The sequence below is a fragment of the Rhinopithecus roxellana genome, chromosome 12 (assembly GCF_007565055.1).
Source record: "Rhinopithecus roxellana isolate Shanxi Qingling chromosome 12, ASM756505v1, whole genome shotgun sequence".
NCBI classification, from domain to species: Eukaryota; Metazoa; Chordata; class Mammalia; order Primates; family Cercopithecidae; genus Rhinopithecus; species Rhinopithecus roxellana.
Window position 1 is genome coordinate 16,833,404 of NC_044560.1, and position 22,276 is coordinate 16,855,679.

The following is a 22,276-nucleotide window of genomic DNA, read 5'->3' on the forward strand; positions in this document are numbered from 1 at the left end:
GTTCTAGTGTAAAAAAAACTGCATATGGCAGGGTGTGGTGGTTCATGACTATAATCCTAGCACTTTGGGAGGCCGAGGCAGGTGGATCACTTAAGCCCAGGAGTTGGAGACCAGCCTGGACAACATGGCAAAAGCCCGTCTCTACACAAAAATACAAAAAATTAGCGGGGTGTGGTGGTGCACACCTGTACCTGGGAGGCTGAGGTAGGAGGCTCACCTAAGCCTGGGAAGTCGAGGCTGTAGTGAGCCAAGATTGCACCACTGCACTCCAGCCTGGGCGAGATTGTGAGACCCTGTCAGAAAACAAAAATACATAGTTGCTTTGAATTTATGTTAGCAATAAATAAATAAATGATAATGTAAAAAAAAAAAAGGGCTATGCACCAGGCTTGGTGGCTCATGCCTGTAATCCCAGCACTTTGGGAGGCTGAGGCAGGCGGATCACGAGGTCAGGAGATAGAGACCATCCTGGCTAACACGGTGAAACCCTACTAAAAATGCAAAAAATTAGCCAGGCATAGTGGCAGGTGCCTGTAGTCCCAGCTACTTGGGATCCTGAGGCAGGAAAATGGCGTGAACCCGGGAGGTGGAGCTTGCAGTGAGCCGAGATTGCGCCACTGCACTCCAGCCTGGGCGACAGAGCGAGACTCCGTCTCAAAAAAAGAAAAAAAAAAAAATAGGCTATGGTACAGAGTTTGAATTTTATGGTATGATGAGAAATCATTGGGTTTTAAGGAGAGAAGATGGACTCATAGGGTAACTTACTCTTGGGAGTCAGCACTATGGCTTTACCCTGCAAGATTGGCTTGCCCATCCTCAACAGCAACCTGGCCAGTTTAGGGGTCAGGTGCCTCTGTATGCTAGACTCTGGGGCCACCTGGATGTCATGGATGGGCACTTTGTTCCCAACGTCACCTTTGGTTATCCTGTGGTAGAAAGCTTTCAAGAGCAGCTAGTCTAGGACCCTTTCTTTGACATGCATGTGATGGTGTCCAAGCTGGAACAGTGGGTAAAACCAATCGCTATAGCAGAAGCCAGTCTGTACACCTTTCACCTTGAGGCTACTAAGAACTCAGAGGCTTTGATTGAAGACATTTGGGAGAATGGGATGAAGGTTGGCCTTGCCATCAAATCAGGAGCTACAGTTGAGTATTTGGCACCATGGACTAATCAAATAGATACGGCCTTGGTTATCACAGTGGAACCTGGGTTTGGAATTCATGAATGATATGGTACCAAATATTCACTGGTTGAGGACCCAGTTCCCATCTTTGGATAAGCGGTCGATGGTGGAGTAGGTCCTGACACTGTCCACAAGTATAGAGAGGCAGGAGCTAACATGATTATGTCCGGAAGTGTTGCTATGAGGAGGAGTGAGGACCCCAGATCTGTTATCAACTTGTTAAGAAATACATGTTCAGAAGCCACTCAAAAACGTTCTCTTGATCAGTGAGACCATAAGGTGCCCAATGTTGCTGCTCATGAGATCTCCTTTTTACCAGAAAACAGGAATATTGACTACCAAATCATATTGCAGCTGAGGCAGTACTGCTTTTCTGAGCAATTATTCATTCTAATGATTAACATTGATTGTGCAGAATATTCTAAGAAGTTAGAAATTGGCATGTCTAACTGCATTTGTAGTGAAGCAATTTAACGATTCATGTGGTGAAATGCTCAGTTTTTATTAGGAGATTTGATTTTTTTTTTTTTTTTTTTTTTTTTTTTTTTTTTTTGAGGCAGGGTCTCACTTTGTCACCCAGGCTGGAGTTCAAGTGGTATAATCTAGACTCACTACAGCCTCAGCCTCCCGGGCTCAGGCGATCCTTCCAAGTAGCTAGAACTACAGGCATGTGCCACCACGCCCAGCTAATCTTTGTACTTTTTGTTGAGACAAGGTTTCACCATGTTCCATGTTGCCCAGGCTGGCCTCAAACTCCTGGTCTCAAGCAGTCTGCCTACCTCAGCCTTCCAAAGTGCTGGGATTACAGGTGTGAGCCACTGTGCCCACTTGATTGTTTATAAAGAGTAAAAATATGGCTGCATTAAGGTTACAAACAGAAATGTGTCTTAATACCTAAGGAGGGCATATTAGCTACACTATAAAAAAATTTTTTTTTTCCAATTTACAGTAGAGAGAAAAAGAAAAACAGGCCGGGCACAGTGGCTTACGCCTGTAATCCCAGCACTTTGAGAGGCCAAGGTAGGCGGATCACCTGAGGTCCGCAGTTTGAGACCAGCCTGGCCGACATGGTGAAACCCCATCTCTACTAAAAATATAAAAAAATTAGCCAGGCGTGATGGTGGGCGCCTATAATCCCAGCTCCTGGGGAGGCTGAGGCAGGAGAATTGCTTGAACCCAGGAGACGAAGATTGTAGTGAGCCAACACAGTGCCACCGCACTCCAGCCTCGGCGACAAAGTGAGACTCCGTCTCAAAAAAAAAAAAGAGAGGATGTAATAATTTACATTTAAGAAACCCTTTGGCGGCTATGGGGAAATGGCTTATTGGAGGTAGGGTGATCATTTGGGCAGCTTTTACAGCAGTGAGAGATGAGAATGCCAACGGAAGCAGTGGAGTTAGAAGTGAGTAGATTCAGACTGATGGACTTGCTGATGGGTTGGGGGATGGGGAGCAAAGAGGCTTTTGCCGATGAGATAAAACACTTCAGGTAAATGATGATGTGGCCTACCCATGTTCAAGATGAGGCACGAGATCTAATTTCAGAAATAAGAAATGAAAACTGTAAAATTCCATAATGTATCAGCATATTCCTTGCCTAACCTGAGAAATTCCAACCAGCCCTACTGCCCTGTCATCTGTCCTACTGTGCCTCCAGTGGTTTTTCAGTCTGAATGCTGCACAGAGACACCACAGCTTCAGAGGGTGGTAGAAGCCACATTATGCTTCCTAGCTTTGGGCCCTGCTCCGTGGTGCAGAGTTACTTCTGCTCAAAGGAGTCAACTTTTTCTAATTCAAACAGTGCCATGGCAGGCCACCACCAGGGACCAGGCCCTGGAAGCTGCTTACTCATTGTTGTTTCTCTGGGGACCCTCTTTCCATCTGAGAGATGGTATCCAGCATACCACTTTGTGAACCTTTTATAAAGTATTAAAACTGAGGTATTGGAGGGTGGGTTTGGGAGATGTTGGCCAAAGGATTTCAGTTATATAGGAGGAATAAGTTGAAGAGATCCATTGTACAACATGGTAACTATAGTTAATAAAATGTACTCTTGAAAGTTGTTAAAAGAGTAGATTTTAAGTGTTCTCACCACAGAGGGAAAAAAAAAAAAAAAAACTAGGCCAGATGCAGTGGCTCATGCCTGTAATCCCAGCGCTTTGGGAGGCCAAGGCGGGCAGATCCGGAGGTCAGGAGTTCAAGACCAGCCTGGCCATCGTGGTGAAACTCCATCTCTACTAAAAATACAAAAAAAAAATTATCTGGGCATGGCAGCAGACGCTTGTAATCCCAGCTACTCGGGAGGCTGAGGCAGGAAAATTGCTTGAACCCGGGAGATGGAGGTTGCAGTGAGCTGAGACCGCACCACTGCACTCCAGCCTGGGCAACACAGCGAGACTCTGTCTCAGAAACAAACAAAAATTTTGTGAGGTAATGCATGTTAATTATCTTGATTTAGCCATTCCACAATGTATACATATGTATATATTTTTTTTGAGACGGAGTCTTGCTGTGTTGCCCGGGCTGGAGTGCAGTGGCCGGATCTCAGCTCACTGCAAGCTCCGCCTCCCGGGTTTACGCCATTCTCCTGCCTCAGCCTCCGGAGTAGCTGGGACTACAGGCGCCCGCCACCTCGCCCGGCTATTTTTTGTATTTTTAGTAGAGATGGGGTTTCACCGTGTTAGCCAGGATGGTCTCGATCTCCTGACCTCATGATCCGCCCATCTCGGCCTCCCAAAGTGCTGGGATTACAGGCTTGAGCCACCACTCCCGGCCTGTATACATATTTTAAAAAATATTTATTCATTTTTGAGAAAGGGTCTTACTCTGTCACCAAGGCTGTAGTACAGTGGCACGCTTACAGCTCACTGTAGCCTCAACCTTCCAGGCTTAAGTGATTCTCCCACCTCAGCCTCCCTAGTAGCTGGGACTGCAGGCATGCACCACCACAACTGGCTAATTTTTGTTGTGTTTCTTTTTGTAGATGGGTTTTGCCATGTTGCCCAGGTTAGTTTCGAACTCTTGGGCTCATGCAGTCCACCTGCCTCAGCCTCCCAAAGTGTACGTATTTCAAAACAACATGTTTTACACAATAAATATATACAAATTTTGTCATTTAAATAAAAATGGCCAGATGCGGTGGCTCAGGCGTATAAGTCCAGCACTTTGGGAGGCCAAGACAGGCAGATCACTTGAGCTCAGGAGTTCGAGACCAGCCTGGGCAACATGGTGAAACCCTGTCTCTACAAAAAAAAAATACAAAAATTAGCCAGGCACGGTGGTGCATGCCTGTAGTTCCAGCTACTCAGGAGGCTGAGGTGGAAGGATTGCTTGAGCCCAGGAGGTGGAGGTTGCAGTGAGCCGAGATCATAACACTACACTCCAGCCTGGGCAACAGAGCAAGACCCTGTTTGGGGGAAAAAAAAAGGAAAAAAAAACCCAACAACTGTTTAGGTGAGCTTGGTGGCATGTGTCTGTAGTCCTGGCTGCTCAGGAGGCTGAGGCAGGAGGATTGCTTGAACCTGGAAGTTTAAGGCTGTAGTGTACTACAGTGACACCACTGCATTCCAGCCTGGGTGAGTGAGATCCCATCACTCAAAAAAAATCCAAAAAGCTGTAAGTATGAATTTTATAATTCATCTTCCTTCTTCTCTTCTCCCTGCTGAGTTTTCCTTAATGAGAACCATGGTCTTGTGAGAATTTTACTCTTGTCTGTGTTTGCTAAGTTGAAGAGAAACAAAACAAAAAGATATAAAATTAGCAGCTGAAATTAATTTAATTAAATTAATTAATTTATTTATTTTGAGATGGAGTCTCACTCTGTTGCCAGGCTAGAGTGCCATGGTCTAGTTCACTGCAACCTCCACCTCCTAGGTTCAAGTGATTCTTCTGCCTCAGCCTCCTGAGTAGCTGGGACTACAAGTGCACGACACCATGCCTGGCTAATTTTTGTATTTTTAGTGGAGATGGGGTTTCACCATGTTGGCCAGAATGGTCTCAATCTCCTGACCTCGTGATCCACCCACCTTGGCCTCCCAAAGTGCTGGGATTACAGGCATGAGCCACCGCGCCCAGCCCCGCAGCTGAAATTTATTAAGCAACTTTTATGTGCCTGGCACCGTGTTAAGTGCTTTACCTACATTATGTCACTAGATCCTTGTAGCAGCCCCCTGTGACATGCCCAAAATCACAGCTCATAAGTTTCAGAACTGGGACTGAACCCAAGGGTTCTAGCTCCTAATACCATGTTTGCAGCCACTGCACTAGATTCCCGCTTCTTTATCTTTGTCTCCTTATCTTTCAGGTAGATGGGAAATTGCTGTGCTGGCTATGTACACTTTCATACAAACGGGTCCTTCAGAAGACCAAAGAGCAGAGGAAACACCTGAGTAGCTCTTCTCGTGCTGGCCACCAGGAGAAGGAGCAGTATAGTCGCCTGAGTGGTGGTGGCCATTATAACAGGTAACCTCAAGATGCATGAGATAGGACTAGAAGTGCTGGTAGGTCAGATGTAATGCTCACACAACCATCATGGTACATACCATCTCATATGCATTTTCTATATTCTCTGTAGGTACTAGTCTGTAGGAGGAAACTCATTTGTCATATTTTATAATTCATGTATCTTCCAAGAACCAGAGAGATTTCCATAAAGTGTTAGGATTTCCTGACTTTGTATTGTGTCTGAAATGTTTGTGGAACTTACCCTACTTTGGTTTGTAGTGTTCTCACCCTTAGAGTGGATTCTCTTTCCAGAAGATTGGACATTTCACTTTCTGAGAGATACAGCTTTTCCATGCATATTTAGCCAGGAGGCTGATAGATGTTCTAGGTTTGTCCTGGTGGCACCTAGTCAAAAAGATGTATTTTCATTGTTGTTTTAAACTTACTTTCAGAGTATCTAGTATTGTTAACAGTTCTGGCTCTGGATGGAATCCTCCTGTGCCAGGTTCTCTGTGGGGATCTTGGGCAAGTTTTCTCATCTGTAAAATGAGGGAAGTCATAGTATTACCTCATGGGGTTGTCGTGAAGATAAATTAGTACATGCACAGTGATTGTTTTTATAACTGGCATATAGGAAATATTCAATACATTTCAGGTTTTTTTGTTTGTTTGTTTTGTTATTACCATTATGACTTTGTTTAATCAGCAAGCATTAAGTACTCTCATGGGTCAGGGATGCTGGTGGGAATGAAGAGCTAAGTACAAGTCATGCTGCTCTCCAAGAGTATGCAGTCTGGTAGGAAAGACAGACTTATAAACAGATGATCTTAGTATAATGTAATGGGTACCACAGTGAAGACATGTCAAGAATGCAGACATGAGGGTAGTAATTAACTGCCTTGAGAAGTCGGGCAAGCAGGCTTGGAGAAGAGCTGGCATTAGAGCTAGATCTTAGGATGAGTTGGAATCCTCAGGGATGGAATGGGCAGAGGCATTCTAGGCTGAGAGAATAGCATTTGCAAAGGCATGGAGGGCATGAGACCACATGGAACCCTGGAGAATTGTAAGTCCTTTTATATTACTGGAGCTTTTGGCTGGGAGCTGGGGAATGGAAGGAAAAAGGGGTCCTGCATCCTGGTAAGGAATGTAAACTTAATCCTAAGGTCAGGGTGTTAGTGGGAAGCTATTGAAGGGTCTATGCAGAGGAGAGACCAAATCTTCATTTAAAAAATTAACCCTGACTAGTGTGGAGAATGCATTGGAGGAAAAAGGGACTGGGGGTTAATTTATATATAAATATAAATTATATAAATTATAAAATTATATAAAATATAAAAGCCTTTTTTCTAAGAGTCTGGGTAAGAGATGTTAAAACAAGAACCTCACCTGAGGCAGTGGCAGTGGAAGATTGAAAAGGCTGATTCAGGAAGATGTTTTGGATGGAGAATTATGAGAAACTTAGATAATCTGATGAACAGACACATGGGCAAGAACTGAGTAAGTAAAGGATAATTCCCGGGTTTTTTATTTGGGTGAATAGATAGATCCTTAACTGAGAGACAATATAGGAAGGGGAGAAAATATGTTTAGTTTTGAAAGGTTGAATTTGAAGCATGAAGAATTACTTTTAGGAGCTTAGCCTAGAACTTAGAAGAGAGGTTTGGACATGGGCCACAGGTAGCACATAAGAATCTGGCTGGGCGCCGTGGCTCACGCCTGTAATCCCAGCACTTTGGGAGGCCAAGGCGGGTGGATCACGCGGTCAGGAGTTTTGAGACCAGCCTGACGAACATGGTGAAACCCTGTTTCTACTAAAACAAAAAATACAAAAATTAGCCAGGTATAGTGGTACATGCCTATAATCCCAGCTACTCAGGAGGCTGAGGCATGAGAATCGCTTGAACCCAGGAGACGGAGGTTGAAATAAGTTGAGATCGTGTCCCCACACTCCAGGCTGGGTGACAGAGTGAGACTCTGTGTCAAAAAGAAACAACAACAGTAAAAAGAATCACTGGGGGTAGGGATTATTTGAAAATGCAGATTCTGGCCAGATACGTTGGCTGGCTTACACCTGTAAACCCAACACTCTGGGAGGCTGAGGCGGGAGGGTTGCTTGAGGCCAGGAGTTTGAGACCAGCAGGAGCAACATAGTGAGACCCCATCTCTACAAAAAACAATATTAGCCAGGTGTGGTGGCACACGCCTGTAGTCCCAGCTACTTGGGTGGCTGAGTTAGGAGGATTGTTTTGAGCCTTGGAGTTCGAGACTTGCCATGAGCCATGATTATGCCATTGCACTCCAGCCTGGGCACCAGAACAAGACACTCTCTCTAAAATTAAAAAAAATTAAAAAGCAGATTCCTGAAGCAATCCCACCCCAGAATTTAATTCAGTAGGAACTAGGATGGAGTCCAGGAATCTACATTATTTTATAAACATCCCAGATGATTCTTATGCAGGTGATATAGTTAACACCATTTCCAATCACTATGATAGGTAGTTGTTAAAATCATGCTCTTGAATGATATAATTCAGATTCCGGGCTGAGAACAGAACTCTAAAAGCATTCAGTATTTAAGGATTAGGAACTAAGAAGCAGCTGTCACAAAAGTGAGCTGACCAAACCAGGAGAACATTTGAAGAAGGATGCAGTATCAGTGGTATCAAATGCTGAAAAGAGGTCAAGTAAGAAAAGGTCTGAGATAGGCCGGGCGCGGTGGCTCACGCCTGTAATCCCAGCACTTTGGGAGGCCGAGGCGGGCGGATCACGAGGTCAGGAGATCAAGACCATCCTGGCTAACACGGTGAAACCCCGTCTCTACTAAAAATACAAAAAATTAGCCGGGCGTGGTGGTGCGCGCCTGTAGTCCCAGCAGCTATTCGGAGGCTGAGGCAGGAGAATGGCGTGAACCCAGGAGGCGGAGCTTGCAGTGAGCTGAGATCGTGCCACTGCACTCCAGCCTGGGCGACAAAGCGAGACTCCGTCTCAAAAAAAATAAAATAAAATAAGAAAAGGTCTGAGGAATTCTTTGGACTTGGCAGTTGAACACCAATCAAAGTCAAAGGATTGTATAGCAGAGACAGACCTCCAGCTTTTGTTTCAAGACCAGTTTTGAGTGAACTTATTGGGGCTAAAACTGATTTTTAGTCTTGTAGTATGACTGAAATACCAGTAGGTTAACATAAATATAGTGAAGAAGAACTAGACTGGCCGGATGTGGTGGCTCACGCTTGTAATCCCAGCACTTTGGGAGGCTGAGGCAGGTGGATCACTTGAAGTCAGGAGTTTGAGACTAACCTGGCCCACATGGTGAAACCCCGTCTCTACCAAAAAATACGAAATTAGCTGGGTGTGGCGGCACGCACCTTTAGTCCCAGCTATTCGGGAGGCTGAGGTGAAAGGATCACTTGAAGTCAGGAGGCAGAGGTTGCAGTGAACCAGGATCGTGCCACTGCACTCCAGCTTGGGTGACAGAGTGAGACTCCATCTCAAAAAAAAAAAAAAAAAAAAAAAAACTAGGAGTTCAGATATATTGACCTGGTTTCTTTCCTTTACTACTACTAGCTATATGTCCTTTGGTAGATAAGTTGATCTTGAGCTGTTTCTGCACAGTAGAAATAATAACTTACCTCTACCTCACAGAATTACAAGATGCATGTGAGACAGTGAATGTAAAAGAACGTTTTAAACTACAAGACAGATTATACTTCTTATTGAAGTTTTATTGATTTTTGTTCTCATGGTTATTAATAAAGCAGGTAATATTTAATTAATTAAGGCCAAGAATTTTTTTTTGATCCTGTGGAAACTAGCCACCCATCCATCCAGGCCTACAAAATCATCACCTTGGTAGATTATTAATCGAGAATTATTAGCTCTTGCATAGTAGAGCTGCTATCTTACATTGGTCTATTTGACAGACTTTCATTGTGATGTTTTGTTAATCTTTGATTTCTAATGTGTGTCTCTCTATTTTTGCCATTAAAAGCCAGAAAACACTTTCTACATCTTCAATTCAAAATGAAATCCCAAAGAAAAAGTCCAAGTTTGAGTCAATCACAACTAATGGAGACAGGTGAGCCAGTTGAGTATGTGTGCGCACACATTTGAAATGCATACACAGTTCCTGAAACAGGAATACATTTTAGGGTCTGCCTTGGAATTAGTCTATGGCTGTCAGTGCATCTTATAAGTAAGCAGTACTGATATTTGTTTATAAATCTAATCTTGTCATTAAAAGATAAGAAGTTGTAACTTGATTTAGTAGCAGTTGAATTCTGCAGTCCACTAAATTATTCCCCTACATTAATTCCTAATTCTTTTTCTTTTTTTTTTTTTTAGAGACAGAGTCTCACTCTGTCGTTCAGGCTGGAGTGCAGTGGTGCGATTTTAGCTCACTGCAACCTCTCTCCTGGGTTCAAGCAGTTCTCATGCCTCAGTCTCCTGAGTAGTTGGAATTACAGGGGTGCCACCATGCCCGGCTAATTTTTGTACATTTAGTTTCACCATGTTGACTCAAACTCCTGGCCTCAAGTGATCCACCCACCTCGGCCTCCCAAAGTGCTGGGATTACAGGCAGGAGCCACCTTGCCTGGCCTTCCCTACAGTAATTCTTTTTTTTTTTTTGAGACGGGGCTGGAGTGCAGTGGCCTGATCTCAGCTCACTGCAAGCTCCGCCTCAGCCTCCGGAGCAGCTGGGACTACAGGCGCCCGCCATCTCGCCCGGCTAGTTTTTTGTATTTTTAGTAGAGACGGGGTTTCACCATGTTAGCCAGGATGGTCTTGATCTCCTGACCTCGTGATCCGCCCATCTCGGCCTCCCAAAGTGCTGGGATTACAGGCTTGAGCCACCGCGCCCGGCCCCCTACAGTAATTCTAAGAAGTCCAGAGCTGGATGCTTTTCTTTGTGATCTGTGCCCATGTCCTCCTGCAGGCAGAAGAGGAGTTGATCTTGAGAGGTAAAAAACAGGTTGGGAATAAGGCAATGTTGCCAAATTTGTGAGGATACATACTTCCTTAACATTCAGAAAGCCAGCCCAGTGCAGATTCTGGATCAGGAGAGAATGAGATGCATTTGCATATTTTTATTTCATTTCAAGCCAGTCTAAATGCATACTTTTAGTCCTCACCTTCCTCTCCCCTCCTCAGTGATACTTCCTCTTGTGAGTTGCTTGGGTCCTAATATCCTGAGTGTCCCATCTGTGTTGGTACAGTGGGCTGCTTCTCAACAAAAGTCTTGGGATCAACCATTTTCCTGTTCCTCAGGCCTGGGCATCCCGAAGTGAAACCACCTGACACACTTCCTAAGATCCTTGAAATCATCTGCATTCTGAAAACTCCACCCATTCACAGTTCTCTTTCCCAGCCAGTAGTGGATATAGGAGCAAACCAGCATATAAGCTTACCAGGACTGATTTTATTTAGAGGGATACAAAACATTCTTTCCCATTGCCTTTTTTGTTAACTTACTTTCAGATTCTACAAGGTTTTTAGAACTAGTTTCATTGATTTTAAACTTCTTGAATTGAACCTTCTGGAATGCTTAATTTAGGTAGTCAGATTACATGGGGGGAGGAACCATAAAGATGATCTTTCTGGCCAGCTTTACTGTTCTCTCAGAAGCTAGTCTGGCCCTTGTGAAGAAAGAGATTTGGCACAGGTTGTCCATCACCTCTGCCAGCGCATGTGACCCTGCAAAAACTACTTCAAGGAATGAACTTTTTGAATGCCCTGCTTTATAAAGGCCTACGCCAAGACCTATGCCTTTAGATTCATTTCTGTTTTGTGCTTATTTATGATCCAGGCTGTGTTTGAATGACCTGGAAAAAGCTCATTCGTATCCTCCAGTTTAACCGACCAATCCTTAAAGTTCACTTTCTTTTTTTTTTTTTTTTTTTTTGAGGCGGTGTCTCGCTCTGTCGCCCAGAGTACAGTGACGCGATCTTGGCTCACTGCAAGCTCCACCTCCCGGGTTCACACCATTCTCCTGCCTTAGCCTCCTGAGTAGCTGGGACTACAGGTGCCAGCTAACTTTTTTTACACGCCCGGCTAACTTTTTTTTGTATTTTTAGTAGAGATGGGGTTTCACCGTGTTAGCCAGGATGGTCTCGATCTCCTGACCTCATGATCCGCCCGCCTCGGCCTCCTAAAGTGCTGGGATTACAGGCGTGAGCCACCGCGCCCGGCCAGGTTCACTTTCTATTAGCTTATTTTGTTCCTGAGATACTGCCGCTATTCTTGCTCTCCATTGCTATGGATACACCAAGCTAAAAACTCAAGTTTTCTGTTCAGTGTTTTATTGCATCCAGTCATCAGCAATGCTGTTTTCCTCAAGTTGAAAGCTGATCCTTGACATAGGTACATGGTCTTTCATGATGTCCTCCAGAAAAGATATTAAATGATCATTTTGACCAGGCACAGTTGTCCACACATGCAGTCCCAGCACTTTGGGAGGCCAAGGCTAGTGAATCACCCGGGAGTTTGAGACCAGCCTGGGCAACATGATGAAACCCCATCTCTACAAAACATACAAAGATTAGCTGGGCATGGTGGCGTGTGCCTTCCAGCTACTCAGGAGGCTGCGGTGGGAGGACCACCTGAGCCTGGGGAAGTTGAGGCTGCAGTGAGCCATGATTGCACCACTGCACTTGAGCCGAGGCAGTGAGACTCTGTCTCAAAAAAAAAAAAAAAAAAGGTAGGGGAGATAAGTTTTTCCTTAAAATGACATGCTAATTTATTTTTCTAAGTAATTTATAATTTGAAAATTTGGAAATGTTTTCTGCTGTCACAAAAACTATTTTCATACCCATATAAATTCCATTTGAAATGTTCTGCATTAGCATTTTTAACATTCTATTCTACTTGTTTGCTTTTCTTGTTTTTAAATGTTCATAACACAAGATAAATTCTACTTTGCTGTCCTCTTTACTTTTTGTGGGTTTTTTTCCCTGCATTTACTTTGCCTTGAAAAAAGCATTCTGACTTTTTTTTTTGACAGTCCTTTTTTAATGTCATCCAAACCAAAATTTCACTGGCTACCTATTTCTTTTTTTTTTTTTTTTTTGAGACGGGGTCTCACCCTGTTGCCCAGGCTGGAATGCAATGGCATGATCTTGGCTCACTGCAGCCTCGACCTCCTGGGCTCAAGTGATCCTTCCATCTAAGCCTCCCAAGTAGCTGGGACTACAGACGTGCACCACCATGCCTGCCTAATTTTTGTGTTTTTTGTAGAAACAGGGTTTCACCATGTTACTCAGGCCAGTCCTGAACTCCTGGGCTCAAGTGATCCTCCTACGTTGGCCTCCCAAAGTGCTGGGATTACAAGAATGAGCCACTATGCCTGGCTTTTTTTTTTTTTTTTTTTCTTTTGAGACAAGGTCTCACTTTGTCACCCAGGCTGGAGTGCTGTGGCGCAATCATGGCTCACTGCAGCCTTGACCTTCTGGACTCAAATGATCCTCCCACCCCAGCCTCCCAAATAGCTGGGACTATAGGCACATGCCACCACACTCAGCTAATTTTTTTTTGTAGACGGAGTCTTAAACTCCTGGCCTCCCAACATGCTGGTAACAAGTGATCCTCCTGGTTTGGCCTCCCAACATGCTGGGATTATAGGCATGAGCCACCACACCCAGCCCCTAAAATATTCATATACTTTTAAATTTATGCTCTTATTCCCCATGTTTTCTGCAAATTGCTGCCTAATGGTTTTTCATTGACCTTTCTATACTACCACATTATCTTTTCTTACTTATTTAATACTGAGGTATGTTTGATTATTTTTCCTCCTCTTTTTCTTTATCCATTAGCCTTCCATTTTGTTCAGACAGAACACATTTTAGCTTTCAAAAATGGCTTTATAATAAGATGCTTTAGTCTTTTTTTTCTAAGTATCCTACAAAATCCACAGTCTCTGTCTCAATGTGTCCTAATTTGTTTGTTGAAATTGTGACAAAAACTTTTCAATTTTAGGAAAATCTAAGTTAATTTCTAGTTTTCCTCCCTCTAGAAAATACACCGGCTACTTTTTAATCATGCTTGTTTGTTGTTCCATAGGCAATCAAAAAAGCAGCCGCTGGTGGCACTCAGGCACAGCTTGTGGTTTACTGTTTCTTTTTTTTTTTTTTTTTTTTTTGAGAAGGAGTCTCGCTCTTTCGCCCAGGCTGGAGTGCAGTGGCCGGATCCCAGCTCACTGCAAGCTCCGCCTCCCGGGTTTACGCCATTCTCCTGCCTTAGCCTCCTGAGTAGCTGGGACTACAGGCGCCCGCCACCTCGCCCGGCTAGTTTTTTGTATTTTTTAGTAGAGACGGGGTTTCACCGTGTTAGCCAGGATGGTCTCGATCTCCTGACCTCGTGATCCGCCCGTCTCGGCCTCCCAAAGGTTTACTGTTTCTAAAATACATTCTTTTTTTTAACTCATAGTTTCATTTTATCCTCCCCTGAAATGTGCCTGGAAGGTTAGACTTAATCTGTATAGCCTTTGAGGACAGTCTCAGGACCAATATGTAGGGTTATAGAGAGGCAGGTTTTGGCTCAACCCAAGCAAATTGTTCTTACATTAAGAGCTTTTGTAAAAGACAATTTTTCTGGAGAAGTAGTAGTTCCCTGTCATTGGAGCCATTAGGAAAGAGACTGTTTTTTGCCTTGTTACCCTAGCCATCTTTTTTCATTTCTAGCAGTTCTTACTGAACCAGGAATTAGAGAGTGAGGGCTGGGCGTAGTGGCTCACGCCTGTAATCCCAGCACTTTGGGAGGCCGAGGCGGGTGGATCACCTGAGGTCGGGAGTTCGAGACCAGCCTGACCAACATGGAGAAACGCTGTCTCTACTAAAAATACAAAAATTAGCCAGGTGTGGTGGCGCATGCCTGTAATCCCAGCTACTTGAGAGGCTGAGGCAGGAGAATCGCTTGAGCCTGGGAGGCAGAGGTTGTGGTGAGCCGGAGGTTGTGGTGAGCCGAGATCACACCATTGCACTCCAGCCTAGGCAACAAGAGCGAAACTCTGTCTCAAAAAAAAAAAAGAAAAGAAAAAAAAGAGAGAGCGAGGCCAGTCCCTAACACAGGATAGAAAGGATGGGTGTTGTCAACTATTTATTGGTATGGGGGGAATCCTCTCACAAGAAGCAAGAAGGATAGGGCATTAGGAGTTTGGGGACAGCAAAAAGTTACTTACGTTAGCTCATTACTCTAGTTATGGGTTTAAATAGACTCTATTCAGTTGAAGAAAGACAGGTCCTTAGCAGGTATTGAAACAGATGTGAGACTGCAGCTATAAGGGTGCTTCCAGATCTGAAACTAGTAGAGACGATAATAGTTCCTTTCAGTACTTTCTCCTGCCTGCCTTGTTTTATGATTTTGCATTTATTTTTGTTACGCAGTAATTCCATCCATTCATTAGTTATGAGAACATTGATTCATTCTTCCTCTGACAGTCTTCTCATATGCTTCATGTAGACTGAGAGGAGGGTAGAAATATTCTTGGCGAATATCTTTATCTTCCTATTCTAGCCATAGAAATGTTTGACTTGGTAACTGTGAGGTAGTTTGTCCACTGGTTAGGCTTGCTATTTGGAGTTTCTTCCTGTGTAGAGAAATGTTGGCTCTTAGATGTGGTTTAGGATATAAGAACTATGAGTTGTTGCTGTATCTAGGGAGTTGAGAATGAGTACTCCAGTGTCTGCTTAGGAAAAACAGGTTTGTGTTTTACTTCAAAGATTGTCATGGGAAAAGTAAAGAGCGTTCTTTGGGAACTCTCTAGAGAACAGGATTTGACCCTCTTGGCAGTGATTCCTTAACTTGTTTTGAGTCTGAGGCATTTATGAGTGGCCATTGAAAGCTATGGATCCTCACTCTAAAAACCACCCATTATATGTGTAGACAAGATTGTACATACAATTTGGGGGTTTTGCAGATTTCGTGAAACTATCCCTTCTTTTTCTTTCTTTTTTTCTTTTGAGACGGAGTTTGCTCTTGTTGCCCAGTCTGGAGTGCAAAGGCGCAATCTTGGCTCACTGCAACCTCCACCTCCCGGGTTCAAGAGATTCTCTTGCCTCAGTCTCCCGAGCAGCTGGGATTACAGGCATGCACCACCATACCCAGCTAATTTTGTATGTTTAGTAGAAATGAGATTTCTCCATGTTGGTCAGGCTGGTCTTTTTTTTTTTTTTTTTTTTTTTTGTCTTTTTTTTTTTTTTTTCCTTTTTGTGGAGAACGGGGTCTCGCTGTATTACCCAGGCAGGTCTCGAACTCCTGGGCTCAAGCTATCCTCCCGCCTCTGCCTCCCTGAGAGCTGGGATTACAGGCGTGAGCCACCGTGCCCGGCCCAGGCTGGTCTTTAACTCCCAACCTCAGGTGATCCGCCTGCCTTGGCCTCCCAAAGTGCTGGGATTACAGGCGTGAGCCACCGAGCCCGGCCTAAAACTGTCCCTTCTGTTTTTTTTTTTTTTTTGAAACGGAGTCTTGCTCTCTGCCCTAGGCTGGAGTGCAGTAGCGTGATCTTGGCTCACTGCAAGCTCTGCCTCCCGGATTCACGGTTCACACCATTCTCCTGCCTCAGCCTCCTGGGTTGCTGGGACTATAGGCGCCCGCCACCGTGCCTGGCTAATTTTTTGTATTTTTAGTAGAGACGGGGTTTCACCATGGTCTCAATCTCCTGACCTTGTGATCCGCCCACCTTGGCCTCCCAAAGTGCTGGGATTACAGGCGTGAGCCACTGCGCCTGGCCAAACTGTCCCTTCTTAAGAGGCTCTGCTAAAAGGACATAGAGTCCACCTGGCACTTGGACAAAATGGAGTGCTCCAATGCTGTTATTGGGAGGAATCTGTTGAAAGCCCAAGTTGTGGTGTGACTCTGGAATTTGCCACCTCTTGGTTCCTTTCCTAATGCAATGTTACAAAATTCCTGATATTGGAAATGACAATCTGCAGGCCATTTGTAGTGCAGGGGAAGCTGGCTTCATTCCTGTTTCATCTTTTTTGAAAAAGAACTGACTGCTCCTGGGTGGGAATCCAGCAGCTTCTCGGCAGATACACTGACTGCATTGTGGTGCTTTGAGACAGAAGACAAGGCCCTGAAAGACGAGCTCTGAGTGGAGCATTAAAGAAAAATGCATGAGTTCACAGTTTATAATTTATCTGGAATTCTAGGGAATTTATCTAATCACAAAAATTAGGACTGTTTTTCTAGTATATCATTGGGGATCTTCAAGGAACCTGAAACAGTATCCTTAGCTCCTGGGATGTGGCATTTATTTTAGTCCTAAATGTGAGAGAAGATGCTGCAGGGATGCTGCCGGGTTGTGGCTTTGGTTTGTAGAGTTATCTGATGGCCACCTTACCTCTGCAGTTCAGTTCAGCAAGTGCCGTTGAGCCCAGCATGTGTGGTGCAATGTGCTTGATGCTAGGATTCCTGTTCTTGAGGAGCTTGCAGTCAAGTGGTCTAGGATGCATCCTCAGGTAGGGAAAAGTTTATCCATCCAAGTTACAATATTTTCCCCTGATTTTTAAATCTAGCTTCTCCCCAGACCTGGCTCTGGACTCACCAGGCACTGACCACTTTGTCATCATTGCCCAACTGAAGGAAGAAGTGGCTACCCTGAAGAAGATGTTGCATCAAAAGGATCAAATGATTTTAGAGAAAGAGAAGAAGGTATGGTTTATTTTATTCCTCTCCGACCAGAATGATGTGAGGGTGAGAAATGTGGTATGGGACATGATAATAACTCTTTTTAACTGATGTTTGTTGGGTACTTAACATTGACACTTTGAGAGCCTATGTCAGGGTTGGGATATCCTGGGGAGAGGCTGGTTGTCTGCTGAGATGACTCTTGGGATGGCATTACTCCAGTCAACTGGGCTCAAAAAATGGATTTTTCTCAGTACTTGCAGCTTCCATTTCTCAGAGAGGACATTTTATTTTGTTTTGTTTTGTTTTTGAGACAGGGTCTCAGCTGTGTCACTCTGGCTGGAGTGGCTGGAGTGCAGTGGCACGATCATGGCTACTGCAGTCTCTACCTTCCAGGCTCAGGCAGTCCTCCCATCTCAGCCCCCTGAGTAGCTGGGACTACAGGCATGTGCCACTGTACTCGGTCAATTTAAAAATTTTTTTTGGCCGGGCGCGGTGGCTCAAGCCTGTAATCCCAGCACTGTGGGAGGCCGAGGCGGGCGGATCACGAGGTCAGGAGATCGAGACCATCCTGGCTAACACGGTGAAACCCCGTCTCCACTAAAAAAATACAAAAAACTAGCCGGGCGAGGTGGCGGGTGCCTGTAGTCCCAGCTACTCGGGAGGCTGAGGCAGGAGAATGGCGTAAACCCGGGAGGCGGAGTTTGCAGTGAGCTGAGATCTGGCCACTGCACTCCAGCCTGGGCGACAGAGCAAGACTCCTTCTCAAAAAAAAAAAAAAAAAAAAAAAAAATTTTTTTTTGTAGAGACACGGACTTATTATGTTGCCCAGACTGGTCTTGAACTCCTGGTCTTACGTGATCCTTCCACCTCGGCCTCCCAAAGTGCTAGGATTACAAACGTGAGCCACTGCCCCTGGCCTCAGAGAGGACATTTGTTAACTGAGCTTACAGAGACAATGTATTAAAAAAACAGTGTTCACATCTCAGTTCACAGCGGAGCATGTAACAGCACACTGTTCTTGGCATGAACTACCTGGAGAGGCTGTAATCAGAAGGTGCTGAATAAGCATAGAGTTGGGACAAGAGGAGGTAGTTATGTAACTGGAATGAATGTTCAGTGCTGTCCAGCTAAAAGAACCTAATGTCTCCTTCTCTTATTATGAGGATGGCCATGTCTGTGGGACAATAATACTCAACGTTCACGGGCCAGTTCTTCCTCTTCCCTGAACAGTGTTCATGTGGGCCTTCTGCCATGACTTTTACGTCACTATGATTCCATTGCTAACAAGTCTGTTACTAAGTGACCCATCTTTAATATGTTAATATTTTAATCTTAATTTATCTACAGTATTAATATTCTTTTTTCATTTTTTGTTTTTTGAGACAGAGTCTCTGTTGCCCAGGTTCACTGCAACCTCTATCTCCCGAGTTCAAGCAATTCTCCTACCTCAGCCTCCCAAGTAGCTAGGATTATGGGTGCCCGCCACCATGCCTGACTAATTTTTCTATTTTCGGTAGAGACGGGGTTTCACCATGTTGGCCAGGCTGGTCTCAAACTCTTGATCTCAAGTGATCTGCCTGCCTCATCCTCCCAAAGTGTTGGGATTACAGGCGTGAGTCACTGTGCCTGGCCTCAGTGTTAATATTTTATTTTCACATCAGAATATCTTCTGCCTTATATTTCTAATATCTTCACATTAATATCTTCAGAATAAGACCAGTCTTATTATGGTCTGATAGTTATCTTCCTTTTTTACATTCTTACTCTGATTCATGTCTCTTATCTTGTTTTCAGGTTTTCTAAATAGTATCTCATTTTTAGGCCGGGTGCAGTGGCTCACACCTGTAATCCCAATACTTTGGGAAGCTGAGGCAGGCAGATTGCTCGAGCCCAGGAATTCAAGACCAGCCTGGGCCATTGGTGAAACCTCATCTTTGCAGAAAATACAAAAATTAGCAGGGCTTGATGGTGTGCACCTATGGTCCCAGCTACTTGGGAGGTTAAGGTGGTAGGATCACCTCAGCCCGAGAGGTCAAGGCTGTGGTGAGCCGTAATCATATCACTGCACTCCAGCCTGTGGGTGACAGAGCCAGACCCTGTCTCCAAAAACAAAAAATAATATCTCATTTTGCCTTGATATTATAATAATAATAGCTAACTTTTATTGGATGCTAACTTCATGCCTGACTCTGTTTTAAGTGCTTTATATGTATTAACTCATTTATTCCTTTTTTTTTTTTTTTTTTTTTAAAGACAGAGTGTTGCTCTGTCACCCAGGCTGGAGTGCAGTGGTGCGATCTCACTGCAACCTCTGACTCCTGGGATCAAGCAATTCTCATTCCTCAGCCTCCTGAGTAGCTGGGACTACAGGCGCCCGCTACCATGCCTGGCTGGTTTTGGTTTTTGTTTTTGTTTGAGACAGGGTCTCTCTCTGTCACTCAAGCTGGAGTGCAGTGGCGCAATCTCTGCTCACTGCAACCTCTACCTCCCTGGGTTCAAGTGATTCTCCTGCCTCAGCCTCCCGAGTGGCTTGGAATACAAGCACATGGCACCACGGCCAGCTAATTTTTGTATTTTTCATAGAGATGGGGGTCTCACCATGTTGGCCAGGCTGGTCTTGAACTCCTGACCTCAAGTGACCCGCCCGCCTCGGCCTCCCAAAGTGCATGAGATTACAGGCATGACCTACCACACCCGGCCTGTTTATTCTTATAATAAGCCTTTGAGGCCAGGCTTGGTTGCTCATGCCTGTAATCCCAGAACTTTGGGAGGCCAAGGTGGGTGGATCATGAGGTCAGGAGATCGAGACCATCCTGGCTAACATGATGAAACCCCATCTCTACTAAAAATATAAAAAATTAGCTGGGAGTGGTGGCAGGTGCCTGTGGTCCCAGCTACTCAGGAGGCTGAGGCAGGAGAATGGCATGAACCCGGGAGGCAGAGCTTGCAGTGAACCAAGATCGCGCCACTGCACTCCAGCCTGGGCGACACAGCAAGACTCCGTCTCAAAAAAAAAAAAAAGTCTTTGAGGTAGGAATTGTTATAATCATTTCATAGATGAAGAATGCTTCCAGTATTTTTCTTCTTAGCGGTTTCTAATCCCCTCCCCTGGCTCTTTATGTTGTCTTGTGCCAAGTTCAGAATGCTGTGATTCATTCTGAATAGCTAAGACATTGATGTAAATTCCTTTCTTGCATTCATGTAATTTCTACCTCATTTTACAGATGAGGAAATAGACCCAAAGAGGTTAATATGTCCAAACCATACAGCTAGTAAGTGGCGGAACAAGGGACTGGAAGTCTTTCTGACTCTACTGTTCTTTCTACTGTGCTATGCTTTCTCCTGCTAGGAAGGTGGAAATTCATGGGAAGAGATCTGTGTTCTTTCACATAACTACATGACTGTCAAGTGAAAATGGCCCAAGTATATTCTCCCCATGGACTAGATCAGAATGGCACATAAAAGGATTTCGGTAAATCAGGGACAAGATGAACACTTGTTTCTACTGCTTTGCAGAGATAGAGTTTTTATTTATTTATTATTTTTATTTTTTTGAGACAGGGGCTTGCTCTGTTGCCCAGGCTGTTGGGCAGTGGTACAGTCTCAGCTCACTGTAAACTCAACTTCCCTGGCTCAAGCGATCCTCCCACCTCAGTCCTCTAAGTAGCTGGGACTGCAGGCGCACAGCACCACGCCCAGCTATTTTAATTTTTGTCTTTTTTTTTTTTTTTGTAGACACGGCGTTTCACCATGTTGTCCATGTTGGTCTCAAAACTCCTGAGCTCGAGTGTTCCACCCTTTTGGCCTTCCAAAGTGCTGGGATTACAGGCATGAGCCACCGCGTCTGGCCCAGAGTTAGGGTTTTTAAAGGAGCAAAAACAAATAGATTGTTTCCCAAAGCTTTCAGGATCAAGGTCACACTCCTCAGCTTGGAATACAGGCTCTTTAGCATAATGCCTGCCCATCTCTCCAGCCTCATCAGCCATCCAGATAATCTCTGTTATCTCACATTTATCTGTCTGTGCCTATACTGTTCTCTGCTTAGATGCCCTCCTGCTCACCCTATGTGCCTATTGTTACTACATCTCAAAGCTCAGCTCACATATCACCTCTCTGATTTAGAATTTCCTTGAATAGTAGTCAACTATTCAGAAGGGGGTCTGGGATTTGAAATCTAGCTCTGCCCCTTGCTAACTCTGTATATGATCTTGGCCACATTACTTAACTCTTTCTAAAGATCAGTTTTCTCCTCTATAAAATGGGACTATTACCCTCACAATGTTATCATAAAGATTTCTGAAGTAATCAGTTTTTCTACAACATAGTAAAAGTTCAGTAATTGGTAGCAGCTATTATTCTCAAATATTCAGAAATGTTAGTTCAGGACTTTGTGTAATTTTCAGGAAAGCTTTAGAGAAAAAGAGAGTGTGGAACTCCCTGGCTTTGATTTAGATATGGATCTGCAGGAGAGCCCTGGGTTTCATTAATTTGGGTGACCATTTAGCTCTCTGAAAGCAAATTTTTTTTATTGCACAGAAATTTATTCTGGTTACTCTGCCTTGTTTCCCTCAGATTACAGAGTTGAAGGCTGATTTTCAGTACCAGGAATCGCAGATGAGAGCCAAAATGAACCAGATGGAGAAAACCCACAAAGAAGTCACAGAACAATTGCAGGTGACTGCTTATTTTACATGCTAAAATTGTGTACCTACCTGGTATACCTAGCTGATTCTATTTTAAGTGATCATCTCATAGATTTCTTTTTTTCTCAAAGTATTGACAAATCATGTTAATCCCCTTTTTAGATTTTTTTTTTTTTTTTTTTTTTTTTTTTTTTTTTTTGAGACAGGTTCTCTCTCTGTCACCCAGGTTGGAGAGCAGTGGCACGATCATGGCTCACTGCAGCCTCAACCTCCCGGGCTCTGGTGATCCTCCCACCTCAACCTTCCAAGTAGCGAAGACCACAGCCATATACCACCCTACCCCACTAATTTATTTTTTTAATTTTTTTGCAGAGACGGGCTCT

The 22,276-nt window shown here is 44.2% G+C and overlaps 1 protein-coding gene and 1 pseudogene across 2 annotated transcripts in view; both read left to right on the plus strand.

Moving 5' to 3' along the window:
• Nucleotides 1-22,276, plus strand: part of FAM76A (family with sequence similarity 76 member A) — a 40,355-nt gene that overhangs the window by 14,919 nt on the left and 3,160 nt on the right. The window contains exons 5-8 of one of the 2 annotated variants that reach the window (XM_010380368.2): nt 5,486-5,643; nt 9,614-9,700; nt 17,136-17,271; nt 21,823-21,924. In XM_010380368.2, coding sequence (XP_010378670.1) covers nt 5,486-5,643; nt 9,614-9,700; nt 17,136-17,271; nt 21,823-21,924 — 483 coding nt within the window. The remainder of the gene's footprint in view (nt 1-5,485; nt 5,644-9,613; nt 9,701-17,135; nt 17,272-21,822; nt 21,925-22,276) is intronic. The other variant, XM_010380369.2, reaches the window with a different exon arrangement.
• Nucleotides 783-1,453, plus strand: LOC104675718 (annotated as a pseudogene).